General features: G+C 42.9%; 2 protein-coding genes across 2 annotated transcripts; one reads left to right on the top strand and one right to left on the bottom strand.

Annotated features, from left to right (window-relative positions):
* Nucleotides 1-2,135: 2,135 nt before the first annotated feature.
* LOC116324498 (HAUS augmin-like complex subunit 7) lies at nucleotides 2,136-8,459 on the bottom strand. Its single transcript, XM_031745104.2, has 9 exons — nucleotides 8,313-8,459; nucleotides 6,553-6,668; nucleotides 6,407-6,477; nucleotides 6,269-6,330; nucleotides 5,964-6,154; nucleotides 4,224-4,335; nucleotides 3,909-4,121; nucleotides 2,527-2,638; nucleotides 2,136-2,450 (listed from the first exon to the last, which is right to left on the bottom strand). The coding sequence occupies exons 1-9, from the start codon at nucleotides 8,367-8,369 to the stop codon at nucleotides 2,389-2,391; spliced, it is 996 nt and encodes a 331-aa protein (XP_031600964.1). The 5' UTR covers nucleotides 8,370-8,459; the 3' UTR covers nucleotides 2,136-2,388.
* Nucleotides 8,460-11,772: 3,313 nt separating this feature from the next.
* On the top strand, nucleotides 11,773-13,962 carry LOC116324471 (ribosomal biogenesis protein LAS1L-like). The gene has a single exon (XM_039603913.1). It carries the CDS (start codon nucleotides 11,922-11,924, stop codon nucleotides 13,656-13,658), a length of 1,737 nt encoding a protein of 578 aa, XP_039459847.1. The 5' UTR covers nucleotides 11,773-11,921; the 3' UTR covers nucleotides 13,659-13,962.
* Nucleotides 13,963-16,350: the final 2,388 nt, after the last annotated feature.

The following is a 16,350-nucleotide window of genomic DNA, read 5'->3' as shown; positions in this document are numbered from 1 at the left end:
CATGCTCAAACATCCAGGTAAATCCCAAAAGGTTGGTTCTGTTCACCTGGACGTTCTCAGTTTTCATCACTGTACAGGTCATCTTTGTTATAGCATAGCCTGCACACGCCTGACGTGGATCAGAGCATTAAGAGAAGACATAGTTACTTTCAGACTGCCCGTCGCTAGCTTCACCATATAAATAAATCAGGAATAACAAAAGCCAAAGACATTAAGACGACACACGGCCCCAGTCTTTGTTAAATTTATCAGTATGATGGGATTAAAAGAGACTTCTTAAGCTCACGTCAAATACCTTAATTTTATTATTGAATCACAGTTCAACATGATCCTTATTTATCTCATGCTGGGCCTTTGTGTTCATCGAATGTCAAAAATGAGCTGTTTTAGCCTTTTTGATCCACCTTTCTTTTGGCTCCTCAGAAACAGAAATGTAGAGCATCATGTGGGTGAGACTAAAGTCCTGCTAGAACGAAGCTACACCTGGTTCTATGAAAAAGCCCCATGTCTAAATGATCGGTGGGGAGAGAGCCACAGCTTTACTTTTGCTTCAGAAGTTTAGTCAGTTTGCCCCAAGACAGGATAAAAAGTTTGTTTTCCCCACACGAGCTATAACTCCATATACAACTCTGCTGCTTCCTTCAGTAACAGCTTCATGATGTGCCGACACAAACTTTAGGCATTTCAGCTACGAGCACCGCGGCCCCCGAGGGCAGAGAGGACGAGACGGGCTTGATGCTTACTCTATGTCGCCCAGTTTATTTAGAGCCATGTCCTCTGCATTAAGCGTGTGCTCTGCCATTCTTCTTCCTGCTGCTGGAGTCTGTGCTGTACTGGCTGCAGAAAAGCTCGAGGCTGGAGACAGGATCAGGTCTGGCTGCTCCTCCTGTAGGATTGTTAAGCAATTCCCACTGCATGCCTCTCTGTCACTCTCCAACACTCGTGTCATTCGTAATACGAGAACTTTGAGCCCTTTAACTGGAGTATCTCATCTTTCTCAAATGTCTTTTAATATGGCTGTACACGAATCAACACGACTCAGTGTGCCAGCCTGCCTGCAGCAATGACAAGAATTATACGTCCTTTACTCAGGTGCTCTGTTGGGTTCACAAGGGATTTTTTATCCTTTTGTTCCCATTATGATGGATTCAGACCAGTTTAAAGTTTAAAACCTAAAAACTGTGATTAGAACCCAGTTTCAACATTTCACCAAAAGTGAAGAGTTCAGCCGTTTTTAAATCTCTTTGACCAGAGTAACATTTCTCTGCTCCTGATTTTAGATTTTTATTTATTCGAATGTGTTCCAGTCTCATACTGGGTGTACAAGCTGGACAGACTGGTTTAGCTCCCCTCTGCTTTCGTTTCAGCCAGTGTCTTTGGAAAGGCTCCTCTTGTAAACAGGGTGGATGAGATAGCTGCTCTCTGTCACCCAGGCTGAGTAGAACTGTGTGAGATAGAGTGGCTGGTGGTCTGAAGGCTGAATATCTGAATCACACCACTGTACATGAGCTTGAAGCCATATATACATGAGATATAAAACAAGGACAAGTTGAGCTCACGTTCATGTAATAAGACCTTTGAACTACTGTTAATAATTGTGGCATGATAAACAATGTTTTCATTTCTGTTTTCTTAACATGTAGTCGAGTGCTTAACAAAATATAGAACAATAAATATGAACTTCACAGTACTCAGTTACAGATCAGGAGAGTAGATTTAAAAAGCAGTAAATATGACCCTGATGACCCCTCATTCCTCCATGTTTGTTACTCTCTGAGCACCTAGACTGTGCCCTCGCTCTCTGTGGTGACCTCAGCTTTGGACTAATGAAGACGTGAACAGGCTCAACACAGCGGGAACTCTGCACACTCAGCAGTCCACCGGTTACACTGTATTTATACTGTACTTTGTTACCCTGTACTTATACATGTGTAATGATGAAGTTGAATCCTAATAATTAGACAGTACATGAGTGATTTTGGTCTTTGCGACGCCTGGTGCTTCCTTCACCCCAACCGTAGGAACATACTTTCTTCCCACTCTGCTCTGGAGTATTTCCCAGCACGACTGCAGTGAGATGTGATGTGACCACTGAGTGTAAAATGGTCCGTTTCAGTAATCATCATGAAACAAAGAAGCATAGCAACATGTTTAATGTCATCAATGATTTCTCCAAAAAACGATGTAAAAACTCTCGACCCACCAACACTTTCTGTTTCACACAACAACACGTCAGTCATGCTCAGAATAAACAGGGTGTCTGACTGCAGTGACCACACACGTCTGTCCCTCACACCTCTGTGAAACACGTCCAAGCTGTGCTGTCTCCATCTTAACACCACCAGAGCCTCCTCGCTGAATCTGATGAGTGCATCCCTCTGAATGACGTTATGAACTAAGCTGAGACAGAAAGCCTCCAATTCGCCCGATAACCTTCTCCAGTTGATCAGCTAGTGGAGAAAAAAGAGGAAACAAATAATAAACAATATGTAAGAAACTCTAAATATGAGTATTAAACTGACTTACGTAACGTGTGCTTCTCTGCTCGGCTCCAGTACCGAGGCTGCGTTTGAAGCTGCTTCACCTCCTCGCTCACGGACTCAGAAGCTTCTGACGCTTCCTTCAGCATTTCCAGCTCCTGACGGACACACACACCAAAACACGTCACTATGTTCCTGTCCTACGAGCAGCGTCAGTTTATTAGTTACACCGACCTGCTGTCAGGCCTGCAAACAGTCCGGACTAAATGAAGGTTCAGACTTAGATTCAACACCTCTGTGAAACACGTCCAAGGTATCTGCTGCCAAATAAACAAACAGAATTTCACTACAACAACCCTGAAAAGCCATTAGTCTGCAAAGCTGGGACCTGAAGAGGTTTCAGACCAGGCAGAAGCTGGCTGTACAGCCGCCTGTGTCTGCACAGCTTCCCATCAACATAGCACCAGCTGCTGGGTTATAAAAACAGAACGATCAAAACATCATTCAGTTTAAGGAGGAAAATAATTTAGCTACAGAAACAGGTTTTTGTTTCTGGCTGTAAATGTTTTTAACCGTGTCTTCACTTAGATCGTCAGTGTCTATAGAAAGAGAACAGCTGGAAGCTAATATCTGACCGGAGTTTGGGAAAAGCTTCACGGCAGCCCTCTGACTGACAGCAGGTAGATCCCAGGTACTACTGAGCAAAACAAAAGAGCAGGGTGTGGGCACGAAAATGAGAACAGACGCTGTGAAATGCAGGAATTCAAACAGTAACACAACTTAAAGGGAAGCGTATGAGGTGCAGTCACACTCCCAGAATTAAGACACATCTCCATTTCTCTTCCCACTGTTGCCAAAGTCCTTGCTCATAGAGCAGGGGTGGGCAACTCCAGGCCTCGAGGGCCGGTGTCCTGCAGGTTTTAGATGTGTCCTTGATCCAACACAGCTGATTCAAATGGCTAAATCACCTCCTCGACTTGAAGTTCTCCAGAGGCCTGGTAATGAACTAATCATGTGATTCAGGTGTGGTGACCCAGGGTGAGATCTAAATCTGCAGGACGCCAGCCCTCGAGGCCTAACGTTCCCTACCCCTGTCATAGGGGGTCATGTGATTGTTGGGTTGCTCGTTCAAGTTCAAGGTAAAGAAGTTGGAGTTTGTGCAAATTGCTATCGTAAAAACTGAAGCAGCAAACTTTGTGAAAACTAATATTTATGTTATTCTCAAAACATTTGGCCACGTCTGTAAATAAGAATGTAAATGATTTGCTTTCCCTCCACCCAAACTTGGTCAACTGAGACTTCTTTTGCTGATATTTAGTCAATGATTTGAGGGCAGCCCTAAATTGATTTAATGTGCAAGTCTCTGGGACTGTGGGTGTCCAAATGACACAGGTGTGACTTTAACAGAGTGGGCTTATTTGCGAGTACCGTGCTGCAGGCCAGCAGCAGCTGTTGGACCCTCTGGAAGACTTCTGTCTCTGAGCTGAAGCTGGGGGGGTCTCTGCTGCAGTAAACTCTCAGGTCTGTCCCATAAACATGGCTGAAGGTGGCCATCAGTAGCTGGAGGTCAGACGCTGCTACACGCAGTGAGCTTGGAGAGAAGGCGGGAGGACTCTGGGCCTCGCTGTTCAGGAATACACACTGAGGGGACGAAGCAAACGGCTTTACCACCATGACAGTCGCACATGTCAAACAAGATGTTTGAGCTTTAATAACAGTTTCCCTTTTTTCTCCTTGTCAGACCTTTGACTGCAGCTGCTCCAGTGCTGACTGAGTCTCCTGTAGGAGGGCAACAAGATCTCCATTTTCTTCTCTGTTTGGCTTATAAGATGATTTTGTGTTCTTCCACAGAGCCCTATGAGGTATAGAAAAGAAGTAAGAGAGGCTTCTCACCTACAAACCAAATCACAAAGAGTTGGGACAGTTTGGGAAGAAAAAAAAAAAAGAAAGCAGTGATTTCTAAATTTCCTTTGACTCGTGTTTCATTGCAGAGAATATGAACACAAAATATTTCATGTTTTGTCCTTTTCTGTCATTCAGACCTGCAACACATTCCAAAAAAGGTTGAGACAGGAGCAATTTAGGGCTCGTAATCAGGTAAATTGGTTAAATAATGATCGGATTGGAAACAGGTAATGTCTAAGCAGCACCTGAGAAAGGTCTAGTCCTTTCCTAGAAGCACCAGTTTGCAACAAATACGAGACAAAATGTTTAAAGACAATGTTCCTCAAAGAAAAATAGGAAGCGATTTGGATATTTCACCTTCAACAGTGCGTAATAGAATTAAAGGACTCAAGGAATCTGGAGGAATTTGAGTGCATAAAGGACAAGCGTAAGCTGAACAACCGCTCCGATCCCTCAGGCGGCACTGCATCGAGAACCGTCATTCATCTATAAGCGATATCACCGCATGGGCTCAGGACCACTTTGGCAAACCTTTGTCAGGTACCACAGTACATAGTTACATCCACAAATGCCAGTTAAAACTGTACTGAGCCAAAAGGAAGCTGTGCGTTAACAGAAGTGCTGTGGACTTCTCCGGGCTCGCAGGCATCTGGGATGGACCACGTCACAGTGGAAATGTACACTGTGATCACATCAATAATTTCATATCAATTGGGTGGCTGTAGCTCAGGCGGTAGAGCAGGTCATCTACTGATCGGAAGGTTGATGGTTCAATTCCTGGCTTCCCCTAGTCTGTGTGCCAAATATCCTTGGGCAAGATACTAACCCCAAATTGCTCTCCGATGCATCCATCAGAGTGTGAATGTTAGTTAGAAAGCACTCAGAGAATGTGCTTGTGTGAATGGGTAAATACACAAGTTGTGTACAGCACTGTGAGTGTTCAGAGGAGTAGAAAAGAACCAGCCCGTTTAACATCAATCACTGTTTTTTGGGAGAAATGGACGCTGTGTGCTCCGGACCAAAGAACAAAGTTACAAAGTCCTGACTGCAGAGGAAGAGGGTACGAGTACTGGACTGTCCTGCCTGCACGTCCTGACTGGTCTCCAGTCCAGAATGTGTGGTGACAACAAAGACCCGCACTGTTGCCCAGCTTAAGACTTGTTTGCAGGAAGAAATGGGACAAAGTGACGCCTGAATCACTTCATCGCTCGGTGTCCTCAGTCTCTAAACATCTTTAAGTGACTACATTACAAAGCAGTGCATGCTTTACTGTTGCAACTGTTTTTGAAATGTGTTGGAAGAACCAAAACTGGAATATGTGTTTATTTTGAAAACAACAATAAAATTCATTAAGAACACATTATTTAATGTGCTGTTGTACTGTTTTCAATATAATACAGGTCAAAGGTCATTTAACGAAGCACGGTTTCAGTTTGATTTTACTTTAACACGCGTCCCAACTTCTTCTGATTTGTGGTTGTACAACAACACAATGAATTAGATCAGGATTCACCAAGCATCCATGAATGAGTCTTTCAGCAGTGTGTGTAAGAAGAGATCATCCGACAGCAAACATACTTGATGTGTGTAGGCCAAGGGTCAAACGCAGGACTGAGTGTCTGTGTGAGGTGAGGCAGACTCTCAGCACCAAAGAACTCCTTCAGCAGCAGCTCTCCATCAGCTGCGTGCCCGGCAGACTTCACGCCGCCTGGGACCAAAGTTAAAAGCTGCTCCAGAAACTGAAGCTGCCGCCGAGGACTTGCATCACCCTTCAGAGATTAAACACAGAACCATGGACGTATGATTACTGTTTGTATTTATTGTGATGCTGCATGTCTGTATGTGTGAATCAATAACATCACTGATTGAATACAAACACTCACCCTAATCAGGTCCACATCAGATGCTCTGCATAGCAAAAGTTCCTGCCCAAGAACAGCCACATCTGCTTGGTCATAAACCACCACAGTTGGTGTCAAGCAGCAAAAACATCTGGAGGACTCTGTGCACAGCTGCGTTACCTTTAGTCAGAACATCAGGCTCCTTGGATCTCACTGACATCGCCTTTGAACTGGTGAAATTTGGGCTGATACTGTGAAGTGAACACATGGCCGAGTTCATAACAATGAACAGATTATTAGTGATACATGAGCAGAGCTTCTCCTACCTGCTGCAGATCCACGCTAGTATGTCCGTGCGGTGCTGTGAGGTGGAGCACAGCAGCTGCAGCATGCTGTCTGCTTCCTGCAGGTACAGACCTTCAACCAAGGGACAGGATGCAGCCTCAACACGCACACGGCACAAACACACACACACACACACACACACGAGTCACATCAAATCAAAGGAAAAGAGTCATGAGCAAAGGTACCGCGGGTCTGTGGCTCCAGCTGTAGTGTTTCTATTCGACCGCACAAGGCAGCAGTCAGTAGCGGTTTTTGATACGGGCGACACGGGCGGTTGCCCGGGGCAGCATCATGGGCATCGGCCAAAAAAAAAAAAAAAAAAATTGCTCGTACTCATGCTGCCCCGACATCATGCCAGCGCATATTGGGAATGGGATAGGCACCGTTCTATCGCCCATTTGCGGGGAGTAAGGGCGCCCTCCGTTTGCGAGGTGCACTTGCTGCTTGCGGCACAGGGAGGAGAGGACGGGGCGGCGGGGGATTCTCTGGCTGGCTGGAGCAGCATCTAATAACCAACTCGCAAGATAAAACAAAATAAAAACAAACCAACAAACACGAAAACACCAGACATCATGATACAGACTTATAACTTGCACCGGTGGGTTTTTTTTCCGAAATTCTATATGCAAAAAGTGAGCGCGAGAGCCGTCGGTGCGCCTGCTCGCTGCTGAAGTCAAAGTAAACTTTATTGTCATCTCCGCTACATACAGTCCAGTATATAGAGAGACGAGACGACGAGGCTCCAGTTACAGCAGTGCAAGTAAACAAACAATAAATATAAGAAGAGTAAGAAAATAAATATACACGTTAGGACTCGGGGTAAAGGGATCAATAACAATTTAAAATTTATAATTTACAGTTTGATGATTTAGTCTCATACATAACCTGTCGAAAGGGGAGGGAGACCTGCTGCTTCCAAATAGAGCACATTTCATTCATAATGTTGTAAATCCAAGCCCATTATGTATTCATGATTTGAACCCTGGGTTGTGTGAAATCCAGAAATGAACCCTAGACAAAGCGAATCTGTGATAATGGCAGGTCATGTATCCTGAAACAATCAGAATCAGAATACTTTATTAATCCCTAAGGAAATTATGTGGGTTACAGTTGCTCCAAGAAGAAATGGTAAAAATAGTAACAGTAACAGACTAAACTCCAAACAACACTTTATGTTACAGATTTTACACATTTAAGAAATAGCACTAATATTTATAGATCACTCAATTATAAATATCAAGGATTAACAGAGGTGATTATAAATAAATATCAAGAAAATTGATGAGAATATTCCAGAGTAGAAAAGAGCCTGTGTTCAGCACAATATTAATTAGTCATTGTCAATTCTTGATTTGTCCTGTTCTCATCGTATGGCGAATTATGATGGCTTTTTGGTAGCCGTTCGCATAGTATGCATACTTTCTCTCTCTTCATGTGTGTGCGTGTTTCTCTGGTCAAATTCAATATGGTTTCGACAAGTTTTATATTAATGTACAATCCATAATGTTTTGTGTGTGTGTGTGTGTGTGTGTGGGGGGAAAAGGACGCAGCAGGAAAACCGCTGTAAAAATATTGATGTAAAACAAATCAACTACACGGTCCCTTACAAAACATCACGAATCATTTCAGTGCATTAATGAGCCGCTCACGTCCAACTGTTTAAACACATCACGGAGCAGGGTTTAATGCTATGTGAGCACAACTATGACTGTATTTAGTTAATATTGTATTTAACGTTTACCTCCAACGAAGAATACACATGACGAGCAAGTTGTTTTTCTGTCAGAACACCCGCCATTATCCAAACCGACCTCGGGTTCTTCTTCGTGGGTTTTATTGGCGGTTGTCAAACAGCGACAGTGTGCATTGCCGCCATCCTTCGGGGTGACGTGAGGAAAGCCTCTCAGGAATGTCGGCTGATGTTTACACGACGTGCTGTTCCTGACAGTCCTCAGGGGATTTATGTCTCTTACCAAAGTCAAACTAGACATCTGTTGTTTGATATTTTATCCTATAAATCAATACGCTGTGAATCCAGCTGCCGTCAGAGAAAGACGTGGTACACTGCTTGATAAACAATATAAGCATAAGAAACCTAACATCAGACCTGGCTGGAAAGAACATGTATCTATGTACCATGATGAAGCTCGTATAGCTTATAAATGTTGGGCCATGGCTGGAAGACCTAAACAAGGCCCAGAATTTGAACAGAAAAAATGTGCGAATGCCAGATATAAGTACGCTGTTCGCTTTATAACTAAAAATGAGCAAATGCTGAGAGCAGATTCTTTGGCCAGGAAAATGCTGTGTAATAATATGACAGATTTTTGGAAAGAGGTGAAAGCTCTTAATAACTGTAAACCATCTTTACTATCAACTGTTGAAGGTGTTTCTGGGGCAGATAACATTGCAGCATTATGGAGACAGCATTACAGTGTGTTGTTTAACTGTATAAAAAGTGATCCATATGAGGACAATTTTGACATGAGTAATGACACAATAAGTGTAAGGACACATGAAGTATATGAAGCCATTCATAGGTTGCCTGATAATAAATCCTCTGGTTTGGATCACATCACTGCAGAACATTTAAAACATGCTAGTTTAAGGCTAGCTCCTCTTTTAGCACTCTGTTTCACTGGGTTTATGATTCATGGCATATTACCAGACTCAATGCTGTGTATTTTATTGGTACCAGTTATGAAAGACAAAGCTTCAAAAGTGAGCTGTTTGGATAATTACAGGCCGATTGCACTAGCCAGTATTTTATCTAAGGTGTTAGAAAGAATCTTGTTTGACAGAGTTAGTGTGTTCATCTCTTCTCTGGATAATCAGTTTGGCTTCAAACCAAAGCACGGCACTGACTTGTGCATATATGCACTCAAGGAAATAGTTTGTATAGGGCTAAAAATTCATCTGTCCTCATGTGTTTCATTGATGCCTCTAAGGCTTTTGATCGAGTGAACCACAGAAAACTTTTGATAAATTGAAGAGACGGGAGTTCCTCAATACATCGTGAGGATTCTCTCTTACTGGTACGCTCATCAGAGCATGTAGGTTAAATGGGGAAGTAGTATTTCTGCCCCCTTTGGTGTCAGCAATGGTGTCAGACAGGGTGGGATTTTGTCTCCAATTTTATTTAATCTATATGTTGATGATTTGTCCATACAGCTGAGAGCCTGTAACACTGGGTGTATATTAGGTAAAACACTGATAAATCATCTTATGTATGCAGAATACCTGGTTGTTTTTAGTCCAAGCAGTGCTGGGTTACAGGATCTTCTTAATGTCTGTACTGAATATGGTGTGCAATATGACATAGAGTACAATGCTGCTAAAAGTGCTGTTTTGATATGTAGAACCAAGCAGGATAAACAGCTAAATTTCCCTTTGTTTAAACTGGCCCAAAAAACTCTTGAAGTTCATAAAAAGGTGAAATACCTTGGTCACTTTATTACTGAGCAAATGAATGATGATGATGACATTTACAGACAACGATGTAAGCTCTATGTGCAGGCAAATACTATTGCACGCAAATTCAGCTTTTGTTCACTTCCAGTTAAAGTGGCTTTGTTTAAAGCGTATTGCACACCGCTATATACTGCCCCCTTGTGGTCATCCTACAAACAATGTAGCATGCAGAAGCTGCATGTTGCATATAATGATGCGATGAGAATCCTTTGCAGGATACCTAGAAGTGGTAGTGCCAGTCAGATGTTTGTAGCTGTGGGTGTTTGGACTTTTAAAGCACTTTTAAGAAAGTTAATGTACAATTTTAGAGAACGACTGGATGGTTCGAGTAACAGTATAATTTTAGCACTCACAGATCCGACACTGAGTGGTTCCCGTTACTCATCCAGTCTGAGAAAGCACTGGTTAAAGTGTTTGTGTATTTATTGATTTATTTTAAGTAATTGTGTTTTATGTATATTATGGTTTTATATTTTTACAAATGCTTTATATACTTATTTATCTATATATATATATATATATATATATATATATATATATATATATATATATATATATATATATATATATATATATATATATATATAATTTATACCTTGTGTTGGGGGGGTTGTGTGTGTGTTTCTGTCTTGTTTTTATGGACAAGTCTGCCAATAAAGATTGAATTGAATTGAATTGAATTGAATTGAAAGAAAACAAAAAGTCTATCAGATAAGTTGGCAGATAAGTTCATTTCTTCAGTTCTTTTACAGTATATCAATAAGATCCACTTTAACTTTCACTTTACTGGGGCTTTGCATCAGTCGCCTTCTCCCAGCTTCATATTTCTGACAGTGTTACTAAGCGGAGGAAAAGAAACTAACAAGGATTCCCTTAGTAGCGGCGAGCGAAGAGGGAAGAGCCCAGCGCCGAATCCCCGTCCGACAGGCGGGCGTGGGAAATGTGGCGTACGGAAGACCGCTTTGCCCGGTGCCGATCGGGGGCCCAAGTCCTTCTGATCGAGGCCCCATCCCACGGACAGTGTGAGGCCGGTGGCGGCCCCTGTCGCGCCGGGGTTCGGTCTTCTCGGAGTCGGGTTGTTTGGGAATGCAGCCCAAAGTGGGTGGTAAACTCCATCTAAGGCTAAATACCGGCACGAGACCGATAGACGACAAGTACCGTAAGGGAAAGTTGAAAAGAACTTTGAAGAGAGAGTTCAACAGGGCGTGAAACCATCAAACATGTTCTGTGGTTTCATCTTCTCCACAACTGCATTTCCCCTCACGGTGGGTTCTTATCATAAATAATGTGCCAAAACGTTATTACCTGCCTGGGTTCACAGTGGGTAGTTGTGGGTAGGACTGCGTGAGCAGGGCAACAGAAGCTTTGACCTTTGGGGTCCCTGTATGGGCCCACAAAATGATTCTGGATGGGTTTTCTAAAACCTGCCATGGTCCGGTTCCTTAATAACATTTCTTTTAGTCAAGTGATATCATGAAAGCAACAATAGCCTGAAATGTCCAAATGAATGCGGAGCAAGAAAAAAGTGCAGTGTCTAAAACTAAACAGCATGAATTTATAGAGTATGCAAATAAACTGTGATCATCGCCATAGCCAAAGAAAGCTCGTTTATAACCAGCATCGTGTAAATAAGCGCTCTGCGGAACCATCGCTCCATCCTCCAATCCAGCAGGTGGCGCCAGCGTGCCCACGGGGTGAATGTCAGCCGCAAACGAAGCCGAAACGAACGTCGGCGTCATTTCCTGGATGCTGTACGACTAGCAACGGTAAAACTCGAAGCTCTGAACGCGGTCCTCTGTTATATAAATCTGCGAGTGGTCTCTGCATGGGGCGAGGCTTTTCCCGGTGAGTGAGAGATTGAGCGTCCGGAGCGCGCACGATGAAGAAAAAGGGCTCGGAGAAAAAACGCCATGTGGTAGCCTGGCTTAACAAAGCGGAGTGGGATCAGGTTCGGGACTACCTTTACTCCATGGACTCCTCTCTGCAGCGGTTTGCCTTAGACAGGATATCGGCTTGGAGGGCCAGGTGCTCTAATAGTTTTCCCGTGGCCGTGGACTGCACAGCAGACCTCGTGCGCTGCCAGGTGCTGGACCGGTCCGGACAGCTTACCGGAGATGACTTGATCCTGATGTACGGGATGGCCCTGGTAAGATTTGTTAATCTTATCACGGAGCGCCAGCAGGGGAGAAGGGCCCGGCCGCTGAGGCGACTGGCTGGAAACTTGAACATCCCCGAGTGGGTGGTGGATCTGAGGCACGAAATCACGCATCGGAAGCTTCCTTCTTTGAAATGGTGCCGAAAGGGATGTAAGGTGGTCCTGGAGTGGCTCCAGCAGGAGTATTGGTCCAGACAGCTGGGAGGAGCCCCCGATGAGCGCTGGGACTTGCAGTCGGATGGCGAGGATGAGGAAGCTGACATCAAGCAACAGGAGGATGAGCTCGTTGCCAGGCAGAAAGAAGTGGACGCCTACACAAAAGCTCGGGAGCTGCTGATCTCTTATGAGAAGGACCAGTACCAAGCTTTTGATGGGTCTCCTGAAGACAAGGAGAAGAGCTTGTGGCAGGCCCCCTTAGCAGACATGAGTTGGTTGCTGGGTGAGATCAAGCAGTTTGCACTGGAGTCCAGTGAGCTGTTGATTGATGTGCTGCTGGAGGACGGATTTCTTGTTCCTACCATGGAGCAGCTGGAAACATTAGGCTGTGCAACCTCTGACAGTGCCAGTCCCACTGAGCCCAGAGTCCCACAAACCTTCCTGCGATTTTGGCTGCCCCTGCTAAAGATGCTTAACTCTCCATCTTTCATTCACCTCTTCCTGGAGAAGCTCTTTGTGGAACTGAAGCTGCTCAGCAAAGAGCCCGACGGTCACAGGTGTTTCTATATTTCTGCATGGATTTCAGAAGTCCTCCTCTGCAACAACAACAAATTTGAATATCATTTTGAGACAAAGTTGCAGAAGAAAGCCAGAATGAAGGACAGGATTTTCATCAACCGCATCCAGCTGAGGTGGCAGCAGCTTCTCTCTGCATGTCTGGATGCCCCCTGCATCAGCACGCCTCACCTGATCCAGCTCATCCTGGATGACATGGAGCACCCCCCCTCCCAGGAAACCAGAGAGAAGCTGGTCCAGCTCTGCTCCATCTACACACAGACAGAGCGCTCCGAGGCCAGCACACCTCTGCAGCAGAAGCAGCAGCAGCAGCAGCAGCCCATATATACTGTGGAGATGCTGCTGGACAAGATGCAACACTCCTGGCAGGACGCCCGTCCCTTGCATTCCTCACCGATGGACTCGGAGAGAAGTGAGGAGCGCAAATGGGCAGACGTGCAGGCTGAAAGAGCACTTGCCCTCAGAGGTTCTCCGTGGCAGGTGTGCACTGATAATGTCTCATGGAAGAACTATCCCATTGGTAAAGTTCCTGGACAGTCGGACGACCCGTCGTGCCTCATGGTGGACAATTATTCGATAATGACTGTGTCTGACCAGCCAGTGGAGCTGGAGAGCAGCGCGACACGTAGCAGCATCCCAGGGGCCTCGGCTCCAGCCCGGCCAGCTGAGGGCCTCCGCTGGAGCAACAGCGACCTCAACAGACTGAAATGTGGACTGAAGCTTTTTTAAGTCTCATTCCAGCCTTTGCTGACTCTTGTTGTGCTAGAAGCAGTTTTTAAGCAAAAATACAATGTTCAGAAGACAAAATGTTGTGGGAGCTTTAACCACGAGCACAGTGCAGGTTCAGCAGTTTTTGATGTGAAGAGTCTGTTTATTGTGATTGTTTCTGTCCAGTCGAGCTCGTTAACTAAACATGTAGGCAGAAGCAGAAATAAAACGTTCAGAAGACAAAATGTTCTGATTTAACTAAATGAAATGTTTGATTCCTCTGTGTCTTCAAATAAACCATGCTCTTTGCAAGTGTGTGACATTTAATAGACCAAACAATACATCTGAATCCTGAAAACTGATCATCTGATGAACTGACACTGAAAATGTGTCGTAGTTGTGGTCATTTGGGCCAGGTGGAAGCCTTTATGTTCTTTGTGTTTATTGTTAGTAGGTGGCAGAGAAAAAGTTTAACACATTCTCTGCACGCTGGAGCTGAAAGTGAGATAAGAAGAGTTTATTAATCCCTGTGGAAATTGTGTGGTTACAGTTGCTCCAAGACAATAAGAGCAGTAACACACTGAAAAAAAAAAATAACACAGCACTGCCTGCTTATTTCCTGCTTTATGTGAGCTTCTGCTGTAGTTTATTGTGTGCTTTTAGTCCCAAGAAACCACCCTTTTACTGTGGCGCATGATAAGATCTTCTGATGTTTGGTGTCATCTTCCTGTGATCTCCTGTGAACAGGTGGATTAATTCACTTCCAGTTTATGTATGTAGCACCAAATCACAGCAGTCACTGAACACTGTAAAGACTCTAGAATAATTCTGGAGGCACAACATTTAAAGCTCCCATCCTTCTATCCCACATACCTAAAAGTTAGTTATATCATAAATAGCCCCGTGTTTGTGTAATTGATTTGTAAAAGGCAAAGTGGTGACTTTTTCTTTTCAAGTACGTCTTCATATGGAGACAGTGTTTTTTAATGGCACAAAACAAGGCATTGTTTACAAAAATGTGTACATTTTATTGGGCAGAATGAGGTAAACAGTGAAGAAAAGTATGAGAAAACGGAGCATAGGATCTCCGGAGACTGTGGCAAGTAGAACTAGAAAAATTTGCATTTCCTGCGAAAATGCAGTGTGGATGCTGTAACGCTGAAGCTGTCTGCTAAAAATAGCTGAAAAAGCTGAAAAGAAGCAAAAAATTGTAATAACTTTGCAGAAGCATAAGAACTTAGCAAAAATGTAATTACTTAGCAGAACTGCAATATCTTAGAGGAAACATAATACTTGGCAGAAATAGAATAGCATAGCAGAACTTAGCAGAAATATTGTAACTTACCAGAAACATGATAACTTTTCAAAACTACAAGAATTTAGGAGAAATAGTATAAGATAACAGAAAGAATATATTTAGCCAAAAATACTTAAACATTACAGAAATACTATGATTTAGAAAAATAGTACAACATAGCAGAAATACTGTGATTTACCAGAGACACTGTGATGTACTATGAGTATTGTAATTTTAAATAAATACTATGTTTCAGCACAAATACTCTGGTTTAGCACAAATATTATAACATAGCAGAAATACCATTCTATAGCAGAAATGCTATATTAAGAAAGAAAAATATAATATAGTAGAAATACTGTGATTTAGCAGAAATACTACAACATAGCTTAATAACAATGATTTAGAACAAATACTATGATTGAGCAGAATAGCAGAGGTGGGACCAAGTCATTGTTTTGCAAGTCTCAAGTAAGTCTCAAGTTTTTATCGTTAAGTCACAAGTCAAGTCTCAAGTAATGTCAGGCAAGTCAGAGTCGAGTCTCAAGTCACTGGTGTAAAAGTCAGAGTAAAGTCACAAGTCTGAAACTTTGAATTTCAAGTCCTTTCGAGTCTTTAAAAAAAAAAAAAAAAAAAAGATGTTGCAGTAATATGCTAAATGTAAATATTAGACCATGTAATTTTTAAATGTTTTTCTCAACACATGATGAAATACTGAACTTAGAAAATATACACAAATTGTGAAATTGCACCTCTATAAAATGCAGCTCAATTAAACTTAGCTCCAAGAATAATTTTCACTGACAGTTCTGAGATAAGTTATGTTATTCTTGGATGCGCTTGTAGGACCGGCTTTAAAATCGCATGACAAAAATATCATACACATTAAAAAAAAACAGTATCACCAACATAGCCTGGACAACATTTGCTAGTTAGATGAAGTCATCTCATGATAGCAAAAGAGAAGCACCACCTACCCTTCTTTATGCAACTTCAACTGTCGGACAAAGTTGGAAGTTGTTCCATCTCTGTCTGTGATTCTCTTCTTGCATGTTTTGCATATTGCATTTCAGTTTTTTGTTGACTACTTCATAGTTTATGTACCTGAAAAAAAAGAACTACTCGCAGCATTTTTGAGCGTTTTTTTTGGGGGGGAAAAAAATCTGGTTAATTTGATTGGCTGTGCTACAGCTCACGCACACATACGTACGGAGTGTGGTTTGAATAAATGAATGAATGAATTGAATTAATGGTGCACACTTTTTATATAATATGCATGTTAAATTTTAGATTTGGGGTGAAATATCAAGTCTTTTCAAGTAAACCGGTTTAAGTCCAATTCAAGTCCCAGGTCATTGGTGTAAAAGTCCAAGTCAAGTCACAAGTCTTAGAACATTTTTTCAAGTCAAGTCTAAA

This window comes from Oreochromis aureus, linkage group 20 (genome assembly GCF_013358895.1).
Source record: "Oreochromis aureus strain Israel breed Guangdong linkage group 20, ZZ_aureus, whole genome shotgun sequence".
Lineage (NCBI taxonomy): Eukaryota > Metazoa > Chordata > Actinopteri > Cichliformes > Cichlidae > Oreochromis > Oreochromis aureus.
The sequence above is the reverse complement of the archived record's forward strand: the minus strand, read 5'-3'. Positions and strand labels throughout refer to the sequence as shown.